This window comes from Scyliorhinus canicula, chromosome 20 (genome assembly GCF_902713615.1).
Source record: "Scyliorhinus canicula chromosome 20, sScyCan1.1, whole genome shotgun sequence".
In the NCBI taxonomy this organism is placed as follows: Eukaryota; Metazoa; Chordata; class Chondrichthyes; order Carcharhiniformes; family Scyliorhinidae; genus Scyliorhinus; species Scyliorhinus canicula.
In genome coordinates, this window is record NC_052165.1 from 11,740,484 (window position 1) to 11,764,925 (window position 24,442).

The window sequence follows — 24,442 nt, forward strand, 5'->3', positions numbered from 1 at the left end:
GGGGGGGTTAAAATGTTTGTATTTTGAAAAATTCAATAAAAATTATTTAAAAAAAAGTTAAAAAAAAAAAAAAAAAGATAAAACAGGTGGGGTTACTGGGGTTACGGGGATAGGGTGGATGTGTGGGTTTAAGTAGGGTGCTCCTTACAAGATACGGCGCAGGGGCTATTTAGCACACTGGGCTAAATCACTGGCTTTGAAAGCAGACCAAGCAGGCCAGCAGCACGGTTCAATTCCCGTAACAGCCTCCCTGAACAGGCGCCGGAATGTGGCGACTAGGGGCTTTTCACAGTAACTTCATTGAAGCCTACTTGTGACAATAAGCGATTTTCATTTTTCAATCGATGGGCCGAATAGCCTCCTGCTGCACTGTTAATTCTATTATTCCTCTGGCACCTCATTCTACATACCCTCTATGGAAATGGAGAAATCTATGTGCCACCATTTCAGTGAAATAGATTGTTGTGTGTTATACCCAGAATTTTCCTTTCTTGCCTTAATCCTTCATCAACATGGTGCTTTTTGTTTTACTGTTCAGTCTCACAAGCAGCTATTTACCTCTGCTCCTGAAGCAATATTATATCTGCTTCCACGTACTTCAAAGGGAACCAACGCTTCCTGGGGTGCATTTGCTTCCAGTACCTCAGCCAAGTGCCATTCGTAGACACACAAGAGTTTTGCAGCACGGAAAGAGGCCCTTCAGCCCATCGTGTTTGTGCCGGCCACCAAGCACCAATCTACTCTCATCCCATGTTCCAGCACTCGGTCTGTAGCCCCGTGTATTACAGCATTTCCTAGTGCTCATCTAAACACTTCTTAAATGTTGTGAGGGGTTCCCGCCTCTGCCACCCTTTCAGACCGTGAATTCCAGATTCCCACCACCTTCTGGAAAAAGATTTTCCTCCAGTACCCCTAAATGTCCTGCCCATGGCTTGAAGTCTATTCTCCCCCCCCCCCCCCCCCCCCCCCCCCCCGTCCACCCTCCTAGTTATTGACCCCTCTACTAAAAGCATGAGCCTTGGCAGCAAGTGTCTGCAGGCTCATGAGCTGCGGAGCCCCCCCCCCAGCTGAGCCCAATTCCATTCTCACTTTAATGTCCAATTTATCCTGATGTTCACAAGTGTACAATTTCCAGGAGGAACCAGTCACTATTTATCAAAGCAGCTGTCTCTCGCTCTTTATCTCTCTCTCAGCCTCTTTTTTCCTCTCTCTCTCTATCTGCTTCTTTTTCTCTCTCTCTGCCTCTTTCTCTCGCTCTCTCTGTGCCTCTTTTTCTCTTTCTGCCTCTTTTTGTCTCTCTCTCTCTGCCTCTTTCTCTGCCTCTTTCTCTCTCTGCCTCTTTCTCTCTCTGCCTCTCTTTCTCTGCCTCTCTCTCTCTCTCTGCCTCTCTTTTTCTCTCTCTCTCTCTGCCTTTCTCTCTGCCTCTTTCTCCCTCTCTCTGCCTCTTTCTCTCTCACTCTCTCTCACTCTCTCTCTGCCTCTTTCTCTCTGCCTCTTTCTCTCTCTGCCTCTCTTTCTCTCTCACTGCCTCTTTCTCTCTCTCACTGCCTCTTTCTCTCTCTCTCTCTGCCTCTCTTTCTCTCTCACTGCCTCTTTCTCTCTCTCTCTCACTGCCTCTTTCTCTCTGCCTCTCTCTCTCTCACTGCCTCTTTCTCTCTCTCTCTGCCTCTCTCTCTCTCTCTCTCTCTCTCTTATTGTTACTCACCTCCCCAGCTCGGAATCGGTGTGGTCAATGCGTCACCCAAACCATTTCCACAACAAAGGCCCGATAACTTTACACAGTCCCGTGGTCTGTGAAGTTTGTGGTTCAGTGAACAGAGCGTCGCCCCTTAAGCCAAGCTTTCACATCCTGCTCTCTCTCTCTCTTTAATTATTATTATATGTTCGTTCCAGCATCACCGAAACGAAGATCGAGTGCACCACTCCTGCCCACACCTCTCTGCTGTCACATTCTGTGGTTTTAAAAATAGACTCCGCTGTCCGCGAGGTCAAAAATTCTTTCACGTATGTGGAAAATCCATCCATCCGCAATATTTATCCAGTCTGGTCGTTCAGCAGGTGAGGCAAATTCCATTTTAATCTGTGTCTCTTTTCAAGAGCTGGGCACCGGGAGCTCACGGTTTCGTCTCTTCATTTGCAGCGGCGGCAGCACAGTTACAGTGAAAGGCACTAACCTGAATTTCGTACAGTCCTCCCAGATGGTGATCACAGTGCACCAATTACCCAAGGCTTTGCATGTGGTAAGTCTTCCAAATACCCTTTGCCGTGACCTGACCTTGTACACCTGTTCAACAGAGGCCATTCGGCCCCTCACACCTCCTCTGCCATTTAATTAGATGTGTACCTAAACTTCTTTTACCTGCCTTGGCTCCGCCTCCCCTCGGATCATTATCACTGTACATCTCGACAGCCTCAGTCTGGGAGGTACCATTTACCTACTACCTCTTTTGGGGGGGAGAGGAGACCTGATTCCGACTAACCTTTGGGCGAAAGGCGTGCGTCCTGAAAGGGTGGCCTGGAATATCGCTCCCAAGGTGGCAGCGCAGAGTTGGGAAATCTCCGGGCTCAACACACTCGCTTGAGGAAAACCCCGAGTGGGTGCGGGGGGGATCTTAATTGCAGGAGGGGTGAGGGCCGGGGGTGCAGGATGGAATAAGGCCCACCACCCCCCAAAACGCAGAACGGTGATGATCACGGTGGTTTTCATGATTCTTTCCTGTGCTGGGATAGGAGAGCGGGGGGGATGGAGTTGGGGGGGTTATCATCCCCATGAAAGGCCTTTGGACCTTATCCGCGAATATTCAGTCTCAGGCTCCTGTCGGAAGGCCAACGACAGTGCGCTGGGATCACTGATGCAGGTTGAAGGTATCCTGGTTGCTGCCAGGAAAATAAGCATCCATGTTCTTGGCATGATCGCACACCCAACTGCATGTGAATGGAGTTGCGCACCTTGTGGTACCTCTCCCCTTTGTCCTGGGGGAACCCACAGAGCTATGTGTGTTTAGGCGATGGTGTCCTGCACAATTGGAAATCCTGATAACCTGGCAAAGCCACCAGTCCTTTCATCTTGAGCGGTGGTACCCTCCTCTTTCGGGGTAGATGGTCTCTGTGACACCCCTCCCCCCGCCTCCTCACAGATGCTCCAATAAACAACATACTGAAATATGTTGATGCTGTCTGGTGCTCCTGCTTCGACGGACCTGGATGGATAAACATGTAACGGCAATGGCTGGGCAGTGCCCACCTTAATGTGAGGCTCCAAGTTGGATTGTAGAACCCGAGTCTCCTCAGTCACTGGTCGCGAGCTGGGGGATTTCCCAACTCTACGCAATCACCTTGGGAATGGAAATCCAGGCCGATATTTCAGAACGCACACCTTTCGCACAAAGGTTAGTCGGAATCAGGTGTGGGTTGTAAATGCCAGCTCTCTAAACCACAGGTCCAAAAACACAGCCCATTACTTACACAAAGTCAGCCTGAACCGAAATAAGTCAAAAGCGTCTGACCTGTAAGTTATTGTCTGGTCCTTGAAGTAACGTCAGTACTTGGCACTCCCGGCCAGTCTAACGCATGTTCTTTGCTGAGTGACAGTCCTGCGTTGGGCAGGATCTTCCAGCCGTTCCCACTGGCGGAATCTTCCAGACCCGTCGACAGTGTCCCCCCCAGCGGCAGGAGAGGCGAACAACGGGAAATCGCATTGACAGAGTGGTGGCACATTGAGCAGCATAGTGGTTAGCACTACTGCCTCACGACTCCAAGGACCGGTTCAATTCCCAGTTGTGTGACTGTGCGGAGTTTGCACGTTCTCCCCATGTCAGCGTGGGTTTCCTCCGGGTGCTCCGGTTTCCTCCCACAGTCCAAAGATGTGCAGGCTAGCTGGATTGGCCATGCTAAATTGCCCCTTAGAGTCCGAAAAAGATGTGTAGGTTAGATTAAAGGGTTCATTGGATAGGGCAGGGGAGTGAGGTTAGGTGAAGTGCTCTTTTGGAGGGTCGGTGCAGACTCAATGGGCCGAATGGCCCTCCTTCTGCACTGTCGGGATTCTATGACCGTGGCGGGAGCAGAAGATTCCCAATGGCGAGCTCCCGCGAAACACGCCACAGGGGTGGATGGGGTGGGGGCGGCGTGTAGAGCAGGAAATAACGCCCATTGTGCTTGCACGCTGCAAATTTGCAAATATAACATCAAATCAACACCAGCTGTGCAGCCTCTGCTGCCTGCTGGGGGCATCCACGCAATTGCCCTCCCCAGCAGGGGTGCCACACGGACAATGCCAGAAGCAGCTGGAGGTACAACTCCACCCATTTGAACAGCCTCCACGTTCTGTCGCATTGGTTTCACCATTATGGATCTGAATTTCACACCATTTGAGTTAAAGACTCAAGTGGCAGATTTAACGAGCTGTTCACAGTTTCGCTGCACAGGCTGCATTTACTGAGGCATCAGGGGTTTCATTTTTTGAGACAGGCGTGTGTTACTGGCAGCATCAGGCAGGTGGCTGAACACTTTCACAGCACCTCAGCGAGGATCTGTCTGAATATCATCGATCAACAAGTTCAAAGGCCTGGAGATAAACTAAAATTCTGAGGGTCATGGATTGGGTGGACTGGAGGGTACATTTCCCCTTAGTGGGAAGATCAACCAGGGGACGTAGATTTAAGGTCAGGGGAATGAGGGTTAGAGGGGATGTGAGGGGAAACCTTTTCACCCAGAGGGTGGTGGGAGGCTGGAACTCCCTGCCTGAAAGGGTGGTGGAGGCAGAGACCTCACAACATAGAACATACAGTGCAGAAGGAGGCCATTCAGCCCATCAAGTCTGCACCGACCCACTTAAGCCCTCACTTCCACCCTATCCCCGTAACCCAAGAATCACTCCTCACCTTTTTGATCACTAAGGGCAATTTATCATGGCCAATCCACCTAAACTGCACATCTTTGGACTGTGGGAGGAAACCGGAGCACCCGGAGGAAACCCACGCAGACATGGGGAGAACGAGCAGACTCCGCACAGACAGTGACCCAGCCGGGAATCAAACCTGGCACTCTGGTGCTGTGAAGCCACAGTTCTATCCACTTGTGCTACCGTGCTAAATACTTTAAGAAGTATTTAGATAAGCACATGAAATACCACATCGTCCAAGGCTTTAGGCTGAGTGCTGGAAAATGGGATTGAATAGTTAGGTGCTTGATGGTTAGTACGGACGCAATGGGCCAAAGAGCCTCTTTCCGTGCTGTACAATTCCATGACTCGACAAAGAAATTTGCTCAGCTCAGAATGAGTCAGTGGTTACACAATCACGGCAGAGGTGCTCAGCTTCTGAATGTGGGGGAGTATACGGAAAGGATTTGAAAGCCAGTTTCAGCAGGTCCGGCAGTGGGCAACCGAGGGGGCGTCGTCCAACCTGACTGTCCTTCTACCGTGGCCGGATGTGTCTGGAGACAGAGCACACGGTGTCCAGCGGTACCATCGCAGTGGGCACCGCGGGGGACTAGGGTGTCTTATCGACCCCCTTAATCGCATTTTGATTTTATGTTTTAAGTTTCATTTGTGATTTGTTTAAGGCAGTGTCCCTTTAAGGGGTTGCCCCGTTAATTTGCCCCTTAGTTTGCTTATCTGGTTATTTGATTTAAACCAAATTAGGGAAAAATTCCTCGGAGCTGAGTAGTGAGTGCTTTTTGATTAGTCACCCAATTCCCACCCCCTCATTTCCCAGTGCAATAGAAAGCTGTCTGGCATGTGGACAAGATGGGAAGCACAGGTGTTGAGTGATCAGGTACGTGGATCACATTAGCATGCGCGTTAGGCAAAAGGATTAAGACTGTTGGCAGCGAAGTTGATAACTGCTACAGAATAGGTGGGGAAAGTGATAGACAGGAGAGCATTGAGGTTGAACCAGCCACTGGCTGGGCAGGGTCCAGGAAAAGGCAGAGGGCACTACCCACAGGTGGCAGCACCATGAAGAGCTGGTGAGAGAGCACCGCACTCGCCCAGGTGAACTGCAGATGTCCAAGTGACGTGGTCGATGAAGGCTATGCCTCTCAAGGGAGACCGTCATCGACCTAGGTGCCATGCTGAACATGAGCTGCAACCAGTTGGGTTTGGTGGGCACCCAATGCCAGGAGACCGTGGCTCTTGACTTCAACACATCTGGATATTTACAGGGGTTTGCTGGAGACATGTGTGGGACATCCCAGGCTGTAGCCCACTGCTGCATCAAGGAGGCGACCAACGCCTTACTCAAAGAGGTTCAGCAAATATTTGCACTAGCAAACCAACCCGAGCCACCAGGTGGAGAATTCCATCAGCCTCAGGACCGTCACTGGATTGCCCCCGGGTGCCATCAATTGCAGGCACATGGAGATCACATTTCCCACGGACCTTCATCAAAAGAGAGTGGCTTCCATTCCGTCAACATTCAACTGGTCTCCCACCACTGAACGAATGTTCTACAGGATATCTACGAGCAGTTACGCCATTTCGACATTCCCAGCTGCCACCACGCACATGTTTTCAGAGATGGGACAGGGGTCACCCAATCAATACATGGCTGCCAGTGAGGTACCTTTGCACCGTAGCCAAGGAAGGATAGGTGGCCTGCCACACCTGGCCCAAGCAAGCATCAAGTAGGTCATCGAGATGAGATTCCGTTTGTTGGACAAATCTGGTGAGTTCTGACCAGAATCTCAAGGAAAAGTTTCCTGTTCCATTCTGGTCTGCTGTGCTCTGCACAATCGAGCGGAGGCCTTGCAGCTGTTAGGAGGACACAGGTGAATGTTACTCCTCATCTGATGAGGAGGATGTGGAAGAGGGGACAGTGCAGGCAGGACAGGATGAGGGGCAGCCGAGGCAATAGGCATTGAGAGACACACAAGCGAGGCTCAGGACAATTTCAACCTCCCTATAACCATGCTGCCCTTTCAATATCTGTCTGATTTTAAAAACTCACCCCTGCTTGGCAAGGCATCACTTCCTTCAGATCACACACCAACACCGGGCGCCCAGCTTCACGCATTGGCACAGCCGAGGAGCTGACCAAACCCAACTTGCACTGGGAGCCCACTGAACGTGCGAGGGTATCGGTGACATCTGACAAAGCAGCAAACGCGCCCACTGTTAAAAGATCCAACCATACTAAATTCTTGAGTGAAACTGGGAACTATAATTCCCAACATGTTCCGGAGATTATGTGCCAGCACAGATCGGGAGTGGGCTGCGCGTGTACAATCCGGCGTTTTGTTGATCTTCGAGCTGACGATGGGCTCGGTACGTCTGCGCAAAAAGAACATAGAACATACAGTGCAGAAGGAGGCCATTCTGCCTTCTGCCATCAATATTACTTTTTCTAGTAAATCTCCCACTTGAGAAATAATTTTCCACAAGCAGCCGAAATCAACTTCGGAATATTTTGGAACAGCAGCATTAGCCATTTCCTGCTACTTGACATTGCAAAGTTGATCATTTTCAAATTGAAAATTTAACTAGTTGATTGCGTAGTTTCGTGTGGCTTTATTGTTCTTCTTTGTTCCCAACTCAACACTTTACATTTGTTCAGGTTTTGTCAGTCAGATAATCCCTCAATTCGATTAATTTTCTAATTTTCACACTGCAGAGATTTCACTGCGTTAAGAGTCACAATGGATGTGAGATAAATATGAGGCTTTGAATGGCAGATTTTTAAATGTGTAGGTGGATAAATAATAGACTTGGACAAAAAATAGGTTTCATCAGTAAGGAGCAGCAAAGCAAAATCAAACGTTTCTGTTTAAATTATTCTTCATTGCAATATCTCTACATAGCTTTATCACAATAACATTCGTGTTCATAGAATCATAGAATCCCTACAGCACAGAAGGAGGCCATTTGGCCTATCGAGTCTGCACCAACCCAAGAATGTTTGTCATAACAGTCAGTGCGTGAACCGAATGACATGGGGCGTGATTCTCCGAAACCTGGCGAAATCGTGAGGCTGGCGTCAAAAACGGGCGGGTTTGACGCCAGCCTCCACCCCCCCGACCGGGAACCGAATCTGGTCCCCGGTCGGGGCTAGCATGCCGCGGCCGTGAACTCCGGCATCGCGGGATTAACGAATTTCGTTAAGCCCGCTTGCCAGAGTTTGCGACGGCTGACGGGTCACATGACGTCAGCCGCGCATGCGCGGATTGGAAGACTCCAACCCGCGCATGCGCGGATGACGTCATCGCGCATTTGCGCAAAACCCGCGCATGCGCGGGCCGGGATGCCCCTCAGCCGCCCCGCGAATGGATACAGCGGGCGGCGGAAGGACAAAGAGTGCGCGGGGTAAGTACTCGCTGCCCGCAATCGGTGCCCACCGATCGCGGGCCCATGGCACCCTTGGCACGGCCGTGGTACTGCCGTGCCAATCGGTGCCATGGTTCCCAAGATCGCAACTTTACGGTCGTTTTTACGAACGGTCAGACCAGGTGTGTTTGACGTTCCTAAAAACGGTCGTAAAGGGCTTGGACTTCGGCCCATCGGCCAGCTGAGATTCGCTGCTCGCCGTAAAAAAACGGCGGGCAGCGATTCATGTCGGGAGGCGGGCGTGGGGGGGGGGGAGAATAGCGGGAGGGCGTCAGACCAGCCTGGCCGTAAAAATTTATGACCCCCGCTATTCTCCGCACCGTCGTGAGTGCGGAGAATCGCCCCCGAGGTATTTTAATTACATTCCCACTACAAAACTGTAATTTAACAGTCTATTTTCTTTTTAAAAACTAAGGAAAATGTACTGTTTGAGAAATCATAAATGTGTATCCATGAAATTACTTTTGCACAAACGTTGACGACAGCGGAATTATTTATATTTCCCGATGAGGATTAGAATTGTCAACAAATCTATGTAATACAGCTGAAGCTGTTTTTGTGTTTGAGACTATAAGTATGCATGTTATCCTGTTTCCTGAGCGTTGATCATTCATAAAGTTATATGCATACATTCTAAAGTATTGGTTCATGAAAAGTATTGATTTATAAAAGGTTAATACGTGTTTTTGTTTTCTTCGCAAATAGGCATGTAGACATGTGGATGCCTTAGAAGTGATCTACTGTCAAACTCCCACTCTGGATCCCTTTGAACTGACACTACCTGCACAAGGCAAAGCTTCCTTTATCTTTGATAATGTCACTGTGGGATCCTTTGATTTTGGCTACACAGAAAATCCTTTGCTGAATACATTTCGAGTCCCCAAGGAAATCAGGAAGGGTGGCAGTAATGAGCTTGAGATTAAAGTAAGTGACTGGGATCTGAGTATTTGTTGCCTGTTAGAATGTAACGGAGAATGGAATGCAATGAGATGATTTTGTGCACTTATTATCCTGTGCCAAGTTGGCTTACTACTTTCAAAAGTTTGTCACAAAAACCTCTTGAGAAATTTTGCTATTAGATTTTACAACGCAAGATCTTTTTTGAAGTGTGCATGACTACAATTATGCCAGTCTCTGGTAATATAGAATGGAAAAAAGTTGACGATGTGGTGTTAGGAAACATTGGAATCAGGTGTGACTAGGGCCTGGATTTTTAGGATGACAGGTGCAGCCCCTCACCATCCAAGGAGTCAGTGGGTATCAGCAGCCCTGATGGCATATTACGCTCCAATGGGAATTGATTGGCATAAGGCAGGACTTCCACCCCTCACACGGGAGGAAGGCTTACGTTGGAGAGCTGCAGTCAATCTGGTTGGCCGGGAGTTCTCCAGTACCTCCAGACACGGCGCTGCAGCAGCCAGCAGAGGCACTGTCGGAAACTCTCTGGAACCTAGTCCCAGGACCCGGGGACGGGTAAGTAGCTAAGGTCCCAGGACGAGAAGGGTAGGGAACATCTTGGGAGGGGGGGAGGGGCGGGGGTGCGTGGGCAATCGGAGCTTTAAGGTATTGGACAGGGAGGACCAGAGGCCGGGTCTTAAGGGAAGAGTGCCTCCAGCCAGAAGGGGCCTTCTGATACCATAGTCCCCCCTCCAATTTTCCATCCATATTTTCTTTTCTGCCCTCCCCTGCCCTGAATTGTCATCTACCAGCCTCGAAGATTGAGGCTGTGCAGGAAAAGGCCCTTCAGTGTCCATTAAATGGCCACTTAAGTGCTGTAATTGGAGAATGGGTTTCCTGTCCGAGGCCCTGACCACCCCAGTGTAACCAGATCGGCATCCCGGAGGGAATCCCGTCCATGGAATGTCACTTCACATGCCAACCACCCCCTGTCCACCTTACCCTGCCTCAGAACCCTCCAGGGGAGTGTAAAATTCTGGCCCAGATCTTTCTTCCTCTCCAGTTAACCATAAAGCATAAACATAGAGGGTTCAACTCCCCAGTGCCTTAGCGCTCAAACCTCCTCATTGTCATTCAGGTCCAGAAACCAGAAACTAGCACATCTCCATCCATGCCGTATAACCATCAGCTTTGTCAAGAACCTGGTTTCATTTTATACGAATGGGACATTTGCCCTTTGAAAGCGGTTTGTTTTGATCATTTATCAGTATTTAAGATTGATCTTTGTAATGATGCTAGCAAACAACTTCATAAATGCTTTGTTTTTAAGTTTCAAGGAGCACAGATTAAGCCTGAAGCGGTTGATGGTAAAATCCTAACAATTGGGAACCAAAGCTGTGAGAACATCCATCTGAAACCAAATACATTGATTTGTATTATACCGCCGGAGCTTTTACAATCAAGAAGTGAATTTGATGTAGCGGTAAGATATTTTATGTTCAAATTGTTTATGATTACATTATACGTGGCCGCATGCATGATCATATGACTGAAAATGGACTTTCTAGATCATTTGATCAGAATGCTGCACCGTGATGGATAAGAACTGATAAAAGAAATTGCTTAATATCATAGACACAAGTTAAAATATAACTTGAGTTGATAATCTCATCAGAATTACAAGTATGCCTTGAAACCAGTGGCTGGTTTAGCTCACCAGGCTAAATTGCTAGCTTTTAAAGCAGACCAAGCAGGCCAGCAGCACAGTTCGATTCCCGTACCAGCCTCCCCGGACAGACGCCGGAATGTGGCGACTAGGGGCTTTTCACAGTAACTTCATTGAAGCCTACTCGTGACAATAAGCGATTTCATTTCATTTCAAATACATTTTAGCCTGATTATGTGACTTTTAATGTATTGTTTTTCCCAAGAATGAAATACTGACTCTCTGAGCACTGTTTGTATTTCACCTGGCTGGAAGCCGATATTCACCTGGAAATATTTAAATTGCAAATTGGTGGCAACCCCTGGTTCTTAGCTGGTGTCAGGATTATGGCTTGGGCATTAATTCTCACAAACAGCTTTCCGAAGTCCTGATTTTTTTGCGGATTTATCATAGACTCCAATCCTTCCCACCCAGATGGAAGATTTCAGCCTCTTCCAGCAGGAGGTTTAAAGAGAATGTGAGGAAAAACCTTTTCACCCAGAGGGTGGTGGGAATCTGGAACTCGCTGCCTGAAAGGGTGGTAGAGGTGGGAACCCTCACAACATTTAAGAAGTATTTAGATGAGCGCTTGAAAGGCATTGCGTACTGAACTACCAGCCAATTGCTGGAAAATGGGATTTGATTAGATAGGTGTTTGATGGCCAACGCAGCCACGATGGGCCGAAGAGTCTATTTCCGTGCTGTAGAAACTCTCTGATACCACAGGTGGACTTTTTCTTGTTTCCTCAAGCTCCAAGTGCAAGAACTTCCATGATATGTCTAACCCTCTAACTCTTGTTCATGGCAGTTTCCAAAGTTTCTAATAGTCCCAAACGAGCAACGTAAGTCAAATTCTTATTGTAGTTCGGAACTTCAATCTGTTGTACTTTAGCCCTCTTTCCCCCACGCCCACCCGTCCAGCTCCATGCACTTTCGATTAATAATTGTTCTTCACCTCTATCTGAATAATAGATGCCGATCTCTCCCCGCATAGAGTGGAGAGCTGAGGGTGGAAGGTAAATATTTTGCAAGCTATCCATCTCATTTCTCGGTTCAACTCATCCACATTGATCTTTCATTCCTCAGCACAGACAAGTGTCTAAGCAATAACTTTAGCATCGATGGTCCTACAGGCTTTGTACAAAAGAGAGATGGCTACTTTCCTCGGGCCTTTGTGAGCCCCCAGCTCTCTGCCCCTTTGAAATGCCCAAGTGAAGGGAATGAGTGAAGGCCTTGATACATACAAACTGTTGACATGTCTCCATTAACTACAATGTTAATTCAAACAAATTGACAACTGTCCAGGTGATCCCTGATGGACAGGAATAGGTAGTGTGCACTTTTATGACTCCTCTCTCAATGACAAAGTAACTTGCGAGCACTTAATAAACATATAGAATCACTAACTGGGTACAATATTTCAGGACTGCTGGTGGTTTTTATTGCCCTTTGCTTAACTACCTCCCAGGGCAAGTAGAAAGACAAGAGGCGAATATAAGGGAGGGACTTAGTCTGATTTAGCTGCTGTTACAAAACCACTTGAAATATGGTGGGCGAAATTTTATATCCGCCAATAGTGCAGACGACCCCCTCCACCCACGCTGCCCCCTCCGCAAACGTATGACATTGGGTCACCAATACGATGTCATCACAGACTCCAAAATTGCAGAGGGCGAGTAGAAAGCAGCCCGCCATTTTGAAATGACTAATTAATAAGCTATTGAGCTTGTTAATGACCCAATCGGTTGTCTTCACTGCCCGTTGCATTGTTCGGGCGTCAGCCCTGGAGAGGTTTGGGAGTGTCTTACTGCAGCGATGGCAAGGCCACTCAAGGGTGGAAGTGAAGACCGACCACCGGGGCTGTGGCTGAATGTGTCAACAGATTCTGCTGGTGAAGGTGTGGCAACATCTGCATCTTGCCCTTAACCGGTTTCTGAGCTGGAGATTCGCAGAGCAAGGGGCCTTTAAACTTGTATCCGTGTCCGACGACTTGTTTACGGCATAACCCCTCTGCCACATGGCAACCCTGCCTCCATTCCTAACTGTGTGCAGAGTGTCCCCCCCCCCCCCCCCCCCCCCCCCCCCCCGCCCCCGATGCACCATCAATTACCTCAAGACGAGAATAGTGGAACAATTCCTGTACCTGGAACCAGAATGGCTGCAGCACAGAAGAGCACAAACGTTTATACGCCGCCTACTGGGCGGAGCCAGCAGGCAGGGGTTTACCCTTGTCCTTCTAATATACGGGCAGTGCCGTAATGCATATAATATACTAACAGTGGTGACTACCACACCCCCACCCACATTTTCACTTCTAATTAGTCTTCTTCCCGCCAGACGGTTGCAGGAAAGGCAGTAGTATGATGGTACTGTCACTGGATTCGTAATCCAGGGACCAAGGGACATGCTCTGGGGACCCAGGTTCGAATCCCACCACAGCGGACTGCGAAATTTGAATTGAATAAAATTTGAATTGAATAAAAATCTGGAATTACAAGTCTAATGGGGACCATAAAAACCCATCGGGTTGCTTCCAACTCCATCTACAAGTTTGCTGACGATACGACCATAGTGGGCCGGATCTCGAATAACGACGAGTCAGAATACAGGAGGGAGATTGAGAACCTAGTGGAGTCGTGTAGCGACAACAATCTCTCCCTCAATGCCAGCAAAACTAAAGAGCTGGGGCGCGATTCTCCCAAACAGGGAGAAATCGTAAGGCTGGCGTCAGAAACGGGCGGGTTTGACGCCAGCCTCCCCCTCCCCGACAGGGAACCGATTCTGGTCCCCGGTCGGGGCTAGCATGCCGCGGCCGTGAACTCCGGCATCGCGGGCTTAACGAATTCGTTAAGCCCGCTTGCCAGAGTTTGCGACGGCTGACGCGTCACATGACGTCAGCCGCGCATGTGCGGATGACGTCATCGCGCATTTGCGTGAAACCCGCGCATGCGCAGGCCGGGATGCCCCTCAGCCACCCCGCGAATTGATACAGTGGGGCGGCGGAAGGACAAAGAGTGCGCGGGAATCGGACCCATGGCACCCTTGGCACGGTCATGGTACTGCCGTGCCAATCGGTGCCATGGTTGCCAAGATCCGAACTTTACGGCCGTTTTTACGAACGGCCAGACCAGGTGTGTTTGCCGTTCGTAAAAACGGCCGTAAAGGGCTTGGACTTCGGCCCATCGGCCAGCTGAGAATCGCTGCTCGCCGTAAAAAAAAACGGCGGCAGCGATTCGTGTCGGGAGTCGGGCGTTGGGGGGGGGGGAGAATAGCGGGAGGGCGTCAGACTAGCGTGGCCGTAAAAATGTACAACCCCCGCTATTCTCCGCACCGTCGTGAGTGCGGAGAATTGCGCCCCTGGTCTTTGACTTCAGGAAGCAAAGTACTGTACACACCCCTGTCAGCATCAACGGGACCGAGGTGGAGATGGTTAGCAGTTTCAAATTCCTAGGGGTTCACATCTCCAAAAATCTGTCCTGGTCCACCCACATCGACGCTACCACCAAGAAAGCACAGCAGCGCCTATACTTCCTCAGGAAACTAAGGAAATTCGGCATGTCCACATTAACCCTTACCAACTTTTACAGATGCACCATAGAAAGCATCCTATCTGACTGCATCACAGCCTGGTATGGCAACTGCTCGGCCCAGGACCGCGGGAAACTTCAGAGAGTCGTGAACACCGCTCAGTCCATCACACGAACCTGCCTCCCATCCATTGACTCCATCTACACCTCCCGCTGCCTGGGGAAAGCGGGCAGCATAATCAAAGACCCCTCCCACCCGGCTTACTCACTCTTCCAACTTCTTCCATCGGGCAGGAGATACAGAAGTCTGAGAACACACACAAACAGACTCAAAGACAGCTTCTTCCCCACTGTCACCAGACTCCTAAATGACCCTCTTATGGACTGACCTCATTAACGTTACACCCTGTATGCTTCATCCGATGCCAGTGCTTATGTAGTTACACTTTGTATGTTGTGTTGCCCTATTATGTATTTTCTTTTATTCCCTTTTCTTCCCATGTACTGAATGATCTGCTGAGCTGCTCGCAGAAAAATACTTTTCACTGTACCTCGGTACACGTGACAATAAACAAATCCAATCCAATGCCCGATCATCCCTAACTGGTCCACAGCAATGTGGTTGACTCTTCAATGCTTCCTCCAGGGCTAATAAGGATGGGCAATAAATTCTGGCTCAGCCAGCAACACCCACATCCCATGGCGGTCGATTGGGCGAGGTGAGAAGCAAGTGAACCCATTGGTTTCAATTCCGCCTCCCTCACCCTGTTGAAAAATGTAAAACCCTGCCTAATTTAAAGTTAAGTACAGGTATCGGATCCCCATGGCTGGGAAGCTCAGGACCGAATGTGTGCCATTTAAGGGATTTTCCCGGGGTGGGGAGTTGGGAAGAATAGGATAATTTGATGCCGGGCTGATTTCTCCACGGACCTGCTGGGATGGGAAATGGAAGGAATAAGGAGCTTCCACCATTATTCCAGGACCCAAAGAACATGGGGATCAGCATGCCGTGACCCTGATACAACAGACAGCAATGCCTGATGGGATTGTAGTTTCCAGGGCAGGGTCCGCATTTCGGGCCCTTCTAGTCTTTGGGGTGCCAGATACTTGGTCCTCCATCTGTATTTCGTGCTATTTGTAATTAAATCAATAAGAAAAAGCATTGGTCATGTATTTTCCACAGACTTCTATGGCTAATTTCTTGGTTGATTTATTTGTTTCGTTTCAGTGGAGAAAAGCCAATTCATCAATTCTTCTGGGCAAAGTAATCATCCTTGAAAATAAGAATCTGACTGGACTTGTTGGTGTAGTTGGAGTAATATTGCTGGTTCCTTTGCTTCTTGGAGTATTAGTGTGGAGGTTCAAAAAGAAACAGAAAAAAGGTATAACACGTGATAAACCACATACAAACTGTATTTTAGTGTATAATTCTACAAATTACAGCGATATATTTCCAAGTCAGGGTGGTGAGAGACTTGAAGGGGAACTTCCAAGTGGTGGGGTTCCCAGGTAACCGCTGCTCTTGCCCTTCTAGATGGTTGTGGTTGTGGGTTTGGAAGGTGCTGTCTAAGGAACCTTGGTGAGTTCCTGCAGTGCATCTTGTAGATGGTACACACGACTGCTACGGTCTGTCGGTGGTGGAAGGAGTGAATGTTAATGGATGGGGTGACAATCAAGCGGACTGCTTTGTCCTGCATGGTGCCGAGCTTGTTGGGTGTTGTTGGAGCTGCACTCATCCAGGCAAGTGGGGATTATTCCATTACACACCTGACTTGTGCTTTGTAGATAGTGGACAGGCTTCGGAGTATCAGGAGGTAAGTTATTCACCACAGGATTCCTAGCCTCTGACCTGCTCTTGTAGCCACAGTATATGTATGGCTAATCCAATTGGTGAATGGTATTATGATCCCAGACCAGACCCCAACAGTGGCTAGGATACTGGATCGAAACCTCAATATTGGGCGGGATTCACCATTCCCAGACGCCGATTTCGTAATCGGTGATCGGGCGGACAATCCCTTTTGATGCCGAAATCGGGAGCGGCGCCTGTTTGCCGCAGGTTTTGTATGCTCCTCCCCTTCCAAAATGGCATCATCACATCGGGCGCTGCACGCCGTTGGGACAGCCTTAATTCGTCGTCTGAAGGCTCTCCCCCGATGCTCCGCCCCCGATGGACTGAGTTAGCGATCGAGCGGTTGACGTGTGGCGGCTGCGGACCGTGGCTAGCGCTGCCACAGTCGGGTGGAAGCCATGTTGCTGGCCGGGGGCGGGCTTCCACGAGGGCTGGGGGTTGGGACTTCTGGGGGATGGCTAATGGGGACACCATCTGGCAGGTGGGGGTCCGTGCATGGCCGGCACCATGTTTCACCGCACGACCGCTACAGGTTGTCGTCGTGCGCATGCGTGGCCATGGAGCCGCCCATTCTCCAGCCGTTCTTATCGTGGGAGCCGGGTGTTTCACACTGATGTAAAGTGTCTGATGTCTTAGCTCCACCCAGCAATGACATCATCTCACCAAGCTGAAAACTAATTGGTTCTCCAGGGAACCCTTCACTGGTCGCAGGATTGCTGAGGGGGCGCTGCCGATTTTTTTGACGTAAAACGCTACAGATCCTCTACACTTTGGCTGAAAATCGGTGAATCCAGCCCATTATATTTTTAATTTTGTAAGACTGTGAGGAAAGGGCACCTCGCTCGAGGAGTGGTTGCACAAAGAAATAGGGAGTGAAACAAAACTTTATTACGAGCACAGTATTTAACATTACACCCAAAAATAGTTTACAGTTATCCCTTAAACAATACTACTCAACACCATAAAAACAATACCCTTAACTGCTATCTTTATTCCCACTTAAACAACAAGATAATAGACCATCTCTGCTGTCATACCACCCGAAATATCAATGGCACCGAAGAACATTTGCTTTACAGAGTTATTCTTTGATAAAGAATCTCTTGGCACAGCTTTAGAGAACAGATCTGGCTCCGATCCGAACCCCTGCAGAACCTCAGGCTGGATGTCTTCCTTGTCCTCATACAGTTATTACCTATTTGCACAGTTAATCTATTTGCAGTAACTTGCAGTAAGAGCAGAACTGTTTCACTGTACACGCAGCTTCAGACAGATCAGAACTCAACTGGAAATGCATTCTCAAAATGCCTGATGCCTTAGCTCCACCCAGCAATGACATCATTTCACCAAGCTGAAAACTAATTTGCTCTCCAGGGAATTCCCCTTAATCAAAACAAAATTGCATTAGCCCAAGCTTTTTTACGATGAGTAATTGCACCTCTGGCTCCTACAACCACTGCCATCTTACAAACCAAGATTCTTTTAAAGCCATGATTTCAGCAGTCAAACATACCCTAGCCCAGGCTTTTAACCCTTAACTCTCCAAATACTTTAAAATCCAATATATATAAAATCCTACATTCATTACAATGGTAACCCCCGCCCAAGATGTTGATGGTGGGGGATTCACTGATTGTAATGTCATTGAAAGTCAATGGGCAATGATTTGATTCTCTCTTATTGGAGATGGTAATTGTCGGGCACTTGTGTGGCGTGAACATTATTACCATTTGTCAGCCCAAGCCTGGATATTGTCCAGGCTTTGCTGCATTTGCACATGGACTGTTTCAATATCTGAAGAGTCTGAATGGTGAACATTTATACAATCATCAGCTAACATTGGGGCTGGATTCTCTCTCCCCAATTTTGAGGCTATGTCTGGAGATTGTGTCTAGTCCTATGATGAAAAAATCGGCGAGGCCCCAGTACCGATATTCTGACCGGTGAGGGGCGAGCAGCCCGGCTTTACCTGCAGATACGGACAGAGAATTGCCGGGTCCGTGGCCGCGCATGTGCATGCCGACAACCTGCAGCGGCTGCGCCGCACAACATGGCACCGGCCACGCAGAGACCTGATCTGCCTGATAGTACCCTCCCTGGCCACCCCTCATCAGTCTCCCCAGCCCTCGCCGAAGTCACCCCTGGCCAGCAGCACGCCTCCCCGCCCCCCCCCCCCCCCCCCCCCCCCCCCCCCCGCCCGAATGTGGCAGCGCTGGGCATAGTCCGCAGCCGAAGTCACCCCTGGCCAGCAGCAAGTGATGTCTTGGGACTGAAATTACTCCCAACAACCACAACCACCTTCCTTTGTGATCGGTATGACTGTAACCAGTGGAGAGTTTTCCCCCTGATTCCGATTGACCCCAGTATTTTAGTCTCCTTGATTCCACACTCAGTCAAATGCTGCCTTGGTGTCATGGGCAGTCACTCTCACCTCACCCCTGGAGTTCAGCTCTTCTGTGAATGTTTGAAGCAAAACTATTTTTTTTTAAATTTTGGAGTACCCTATTATTTTTTTTCAAATTAAGGGGCTATTTAGCGTGGCTGATGCATCCACCCTGCACATCATTTTAGGTTGTGGAGAGGGCAGCACGGTGGCACAGTGGGTTAGCCCTGCTGCCTCACAGCGCCGAGGTCCCAGGTTCGCTCCCGGCTCTGGGTCACTGTCCATGTGGAGTTTGCACATTCTCCCCGTGTCTGCGTGGGTTTCACCCCCACAACCCAAAAAGATGTGCAGGGTAGGTGGATTGGCCACGCTAAATTGCCCCTTAATTGGAAAAAATGAATTGGGTATGCTAAAATTTATTTTAAAAAAAAAAGATTTTGTGTTGTGGGGGTGAGACCCACGCATGTGAGGGGAAAATGTGCAAACTCCACACAGACAGTGACTCAGGGCCGGGTCCTTGGCGCCGTGAGGCAGCAGTGCCAACCACTGCACCACCATGCTTCCACTGAAGCAAGACTATAATGGGATCAAGAGTTGAGTGATGCTGGTGGAACCCAAACTGAGCATCAGTGAGCAGATTGTCGCTAAATATGTGCCACTTGATAGCACTGTTAATGACCTCTTCCATTGCTCTACTGATGAGTGAGAGCAGACTGATGGGGCGGTAGTTGGTCATGTTGGATTTATTCTGCTTTTTGTGTACAGGACATACCTGGGCCATTTTCCACATTGCCAGGTAGATGCCAGTGTTGTAGCTGTACTGGAACAGCTAGTCTCAGGGCATGGTAGTTCTGGTTCACAAGTCTTCGATACTATTGCCATTTCCTGATGTCACATGGGGTGAATCGAATTGGCTGAAGACTGGCATCTGGCTGGAACCATGGGAGGAGACCATGGATCATCCACTCGGCACTTCTGGCTAACGGTTATTGCAAATGCTTCAGCCTTGTCTTTTACACTGATGCTGGGCTCCTCCATCATTGAGGATGGGGATATTTATGGAGCTTTTTCCTTCTGTGAGTTGTGTAATTGTCCACCGCCATTCACAGCTGGATGTGGCAGGACTGCAGAGCTTCAGTCTGATCCGTTGGTTGTGGAGTTGTCTAGCTCTGTCTATCACCCACGGTCAACATTCTGAGGGTTACCATTGACCAGGAACTAAACTGTATCATCCATTTAAATACTGTGGCTGCAAGAACAGGTCAGAGGATGGGGATTCTGTAGCGAGTAACTCACCTCCTGATTCCCCAAAGCCTGTCCACTATCTACAAAGCACAAATCAGGAGTGTGATGGAATATTTTCCACTTGTCTGGGTGAGTCAAGCTCCAACAACACTGATGAAGCTCGGCACCATCCAAGATAAAGTAGCCCACTTGATTGGCGCCACCAACTTAAACATTCACTCCCTCCACCATGACCAACTCACAGCAAGGTAGTGTGTGCCGCATACAAGGTACACTGCAGCAACTCAGCAAGGTTCCTTCGACAGCACCTTTCACATCTTCAAACTCCAGAAGGGCAAGGGCAATAGATGGGTGAGTGTCACCACAAGCACATTTCCCTGCAAGCCATCCTGATATCACTGTTCCTTCAGCATCGCAAGGTCAAGGTCCTGGAATACCCATCAGCATTGTGGACGTATCTCCACCAAATAAACCCCAGCAATTCCAGAAGGCAGCTCACCGCTACTTTCTCAGAGGCAATTAGGGGTGAACACCTAATGCTGGCCTAGCCAGCGATGTCCTCATCCTGTGAAAGAAATTTTTTAAAATAACATTTTTGTGAGGTGTTAACAATGATACTGCAATGTGAAAGAGAAAGTTCTCGTCAATTCAGTGATTTCTAATAGATTGATGTCTGTGGGGTCAGCAGCAGCGCTCCCTGTGGAGGAGCAGGGGATCTTCTGGATTTCTGTGTTCAACTGCTTGTGCAGTTGACACAAGTTCCACGATTGCAACGATGGTCAACACTGACAATTTTGCTTGCATTACGACTCCAAAATCTGGCCAATGTTCTTCTGAATTAAGGTGTTAATTCAAGTTGCAGTTTTCGCGTGTTGTACTCTTGAAAACTTGCCTTGCTTTATTAAAAGATCTAAATCTGGACGAAGTGCGAAATGATGGCAGAACGCATACTCTGCACCTGGATAGGCTGGTGAATACAAGGACACGAAACAGTATCACTGCGGAAATGATATCTCATGACTCCTCTGACTATCGAACGACTCTACAAGAAGGTATGGATGGTTTTGTTATTAAATGGTCCATAATTTCAATGTTGGAAACACATACTTGTGCAACTTTTGTTCCTTTCCTACCGCAGCCAATAAATCGTCTGGTGGCGGTGATTCCATTGCTCCCAGTTGTTCCCCAATACCTCACCCAAATGGCCATTCTGCACTTTGTGAATTTGAATATTGATGATGCAGAAACACCCTCACCTTCTCCTCATCTGATATCCGCACAATGCAGCAAGAGTCATTGGGTAGCAAAAGGCGGTCAAAACTTTGGTTGATATTCCCAACTTGAAGTGACTGAGCTGATTCATAGCACTGCCACCACACACCACCCATGTGGTGGCAACAAATTCATTATAGACCCAAGAATCATTCTGATACGTATGCCCTTCGCTCCCTATTCCATTTTTCTTAAACTGGCAGTAAACCGTTGGTGAATGGGATGAATTATCCGCCTCCTCAGCCATGTGTTCCCCGTCTTCGGCAGCAGGATTCTCCGTTCCCGTGGCCAGTCAATGGAATTTCCCGTTGTGGCCACCCCACGCTGTCGGGAAACCCGCGGGTGGGCTGGCAGTGCCAGCGAGATGGAGAATCCCACCGGGGAGAATTTACCTGGCCTTGCTGTAATTTTTTTGCTCGTTTAGTAATACGTGTACCACCCATTTCTGGTCAGAGAAATAAAATGTTACCCAACTGTGAGTGGGAATGAATCCAGAAAACTCAGGTGTGCTTCATTACCAAACGGTTTGTTACACTAGCGGTGAGCCGTCCTTTGGGGATATCATGCATCCCTCCACCGAACATAAGAAATCACCAACATGTATACAGCTACACAGCCCATGTCGGCTGGACACAATTCCTCAGCAAGTATTGGTTGCTAGGTAGCAGAGGGCTGTGCAGCCTGCTCAATTACAGATGGAGGCCTGCCCTATTAGCTGTATTGGGTTCCCTGGATACGTATAGACTGACACTACCTTATCTGCATCTCTGTGCTGCGAGCAGCATTCCATAGGGGGCAGCTGCTTATAAAGGGTGTCTTGCAGAATAGGCCATCTCAGTGTAAGTCCGTGGGGACTAAGGATTCACGTTTGTGGCCAAGCAAGTTGGCTAAAAACCCCATGATGCCTCACAACCTGTTATGTTTCGCTTGGAAGCAGGTTTTAGGATTATGTATTGCAAATATTGCAGATGCCTTTGCCCCGAACCCACGCCTACACCAACCCATCAATAACCAAAATTGTCTTTATGTTTTGAGATATCTGGACATTTGCAAGTGCAATTCATCTTTTCATTGGTTTTGGTGAGCTGAGTCAGCTGGAGAAGCTGCAGTTGTGCTCTTTAGAGTCGAGAAGGCCAATAGGGGATTTGATGAAGGTATTGAAAAGCATAAAGGGTTTTAGTAGGGTAAATGAAGATGGCCTGTTCCCATTGGTTGAAGGTTCAATAGCCAAGGAGTATAGATTTAAGGTGATTTGGGAAAGGAAGCAGAGGCCACTTGAGGAAACATTGTTTATTCACTGATTGGTTAGCATGCAAACATACAAATTCGGACCAGGAGTAGGCTACTCTGCTCTTTGAACCTGCTTCATTATCCTCTATAATGAAGGGTTACAAAATACCTGCTCAATTAATCTGCCATCTCCTTATTTTCCATTAATTTCCCAGACTGACTTTCTATAGGACCAACATTCACTTTGTCAGCTCTTTTCTTTCCAAATACCTATAGAAACTCTTATTATCTGTTTTTATATTTCTAGCTAGCTTTCACTCGTACTCTAATTGTTCCCTCCTTGCAATCTTTTAGTCATTTTTTGCCGTTCTTTATATCCTGTCCAATCTTCTGACCTGCCACCCATTGTTGTGCAATTATATGCTTTTTCTTTACACTTGATACTATCTTTAATTTGTTGAGTTAACCATGGATGGTGGATCCTCCACTTGGAATATTTATTTCTCGTTGAAATGTTTCTATTCTGTGCATTCTGAAATATGCCTTTAAATGTCTGCTGCTACATTTCCATTAACCTATCCTTGAACTAAATTTGCCAGTTCACGTTAGCTAGCTCTGCTTTCATGCCTTTATAAATGATCTTATTTAAGTATAAAATGCTAGTCTTGGACCCACTCTTCTCTCCCTCAAACTGAACATAAAATTCAACCATATTATGATTGCTGCTACCCAGGGGAGCCTTCACTATGAGGGCATTAATTAGTCCTATCACATTGCACACTAGTATAGCCTGCTCTCTGGTTGTATTCAGAACATGCTACTCTAAGAAACTACTCCAAGAACGTTCTATGAACTCTTCATCTAGACTATCTTTGCCCATCTGATTCTTTCCCATCTATATGGAGATTAAATTCTCCTATGGTTATCGTCGTACCTTTCTGACAAGCTCCCGTTATTTCTTCCTTTATGCTCCTTCCTACTGCAATGTAAAGTGGTGGACAGAGATAAATTAGTAGCCTTCAAAAGGGAATTGGGTGAATCCTTGAAGGAGAAAAACTGAAGGGTTGTGGGGAAAGAGCCAGGGAGTGGGACTAACTGAGTTGCTCATTGAAAGAGCTGGTGCAGACTGAATGGGCTGATTTGCCTTGTTCTGTGCTTATTCCATGAATCTATGTCAATAGTTTCTCATTTTTCAAGATCTGGTTTTTGATGAGATAATTAAAATACTTTCAGTAATAATAAGTACTAGTAATTGCGGTCACAGACCATAATGCAGAAAAGGATTGGCATACAACATTAACAGCACCTTCCGAGCTACATCATTCCTGAAATTTGTTCTGTCATTGTTATTGGTGATGGAAGCTGAGCTCTATACTGCCCATTATTACAGGGAGAGGCTCCTTGAACTTGAGAGGAAAAGCAGTAGAGTTTCATCATAAATCTTTGGCTGGATTCTCTGGCCTCCCAGCCGCATGTTTCTTGGCGACGTTCGCTGGCGGCGGAATTCCCTGCTTCCATTGCTGCCGATGGGAATTCCCACTGAAGCCATCCCACGCCGCCGGGAAACCGGCCCCGGCAGGACCAGAGAGTCCCACCACCAGCGAACGGCCAAAGAATTCCGGCCCATGATGTTTCTTTTCATTTTGAAGTACTTTACTAAATGTAAAAGACTTTTTCAGTTGAAAACAAATGTAATTCCTTTTTTGATTAATAGATCCATTTCAGAATTTGGCGCAGGTCGCATCGCACAGACAAGCCCAGTTTTCTCATTCAGATCTTACTTGCATATTGTCAAATGGAGACTCCGATTCAACCATACCTTTGCTTCAGAATGACGTGAACATCAACTTCTGCAGCCTGGACTCGGAACTATTGAAAGAAGTGCAGCACATGGTAATCAGTACTGACGAGCTCACAACACACACCACAGAGGTGATTGGAAGAGGCAAGTTTCCAAACATTTCTACCATAAAATCCAGGACACGAGGGAAGCAGCTCATCTTCGAATAAT

At 48.1% G+C, this 24,442-nt stretch overlaps 1 protein-coding gene across 4 annotated transcripts in view; it reads left to right on the forward strand.

The window, feature by feature from the left end:
* met (MET proto-oncogene, receptor tyrosine kinase) overlaps positions 1 to 24,442 on the forward strand; it is a 190,100-nt gene that overhangs the window by 149,273 nt on the left and 16,385 nt on the right. For all 4 annotated transcript variants that reach the window (XM_038780787.1, XM_038780790.1, XM_038780788.1 and 1 more), the window contains 7 exons: positions 1,894 to 2,058; positions 2,141 to 2,240; positions 9,026 to 9,244; positions 10,548 to 10,700; positions 15,678 to 15,831; positions 20,838 to 20,981; positions 24,146 to 24,376. In XM_038780787.1, the coding sequence (XP_038636715.1) occupies positions 1,894 to 2,058; positions 2,141 to 2,240; positions 9,026 to 9,244; positions 10,548 to 10,700; positions 15,678 to 15,831; positions 20,838 to 20,981; positions 24,146 to 24,376 (1,166 nt within the window). The remainder of the gene's footprint in view (positions 1 to 1,893; positions 2,059 to 2,140; positions 2,241 to 9,025; positions 9,245 to 10,547; positions 10,701 to 15,677; positions 15,832 to 20,837; positions 20,982 to 24,145; positions 24,377 to 24,442) is intronic.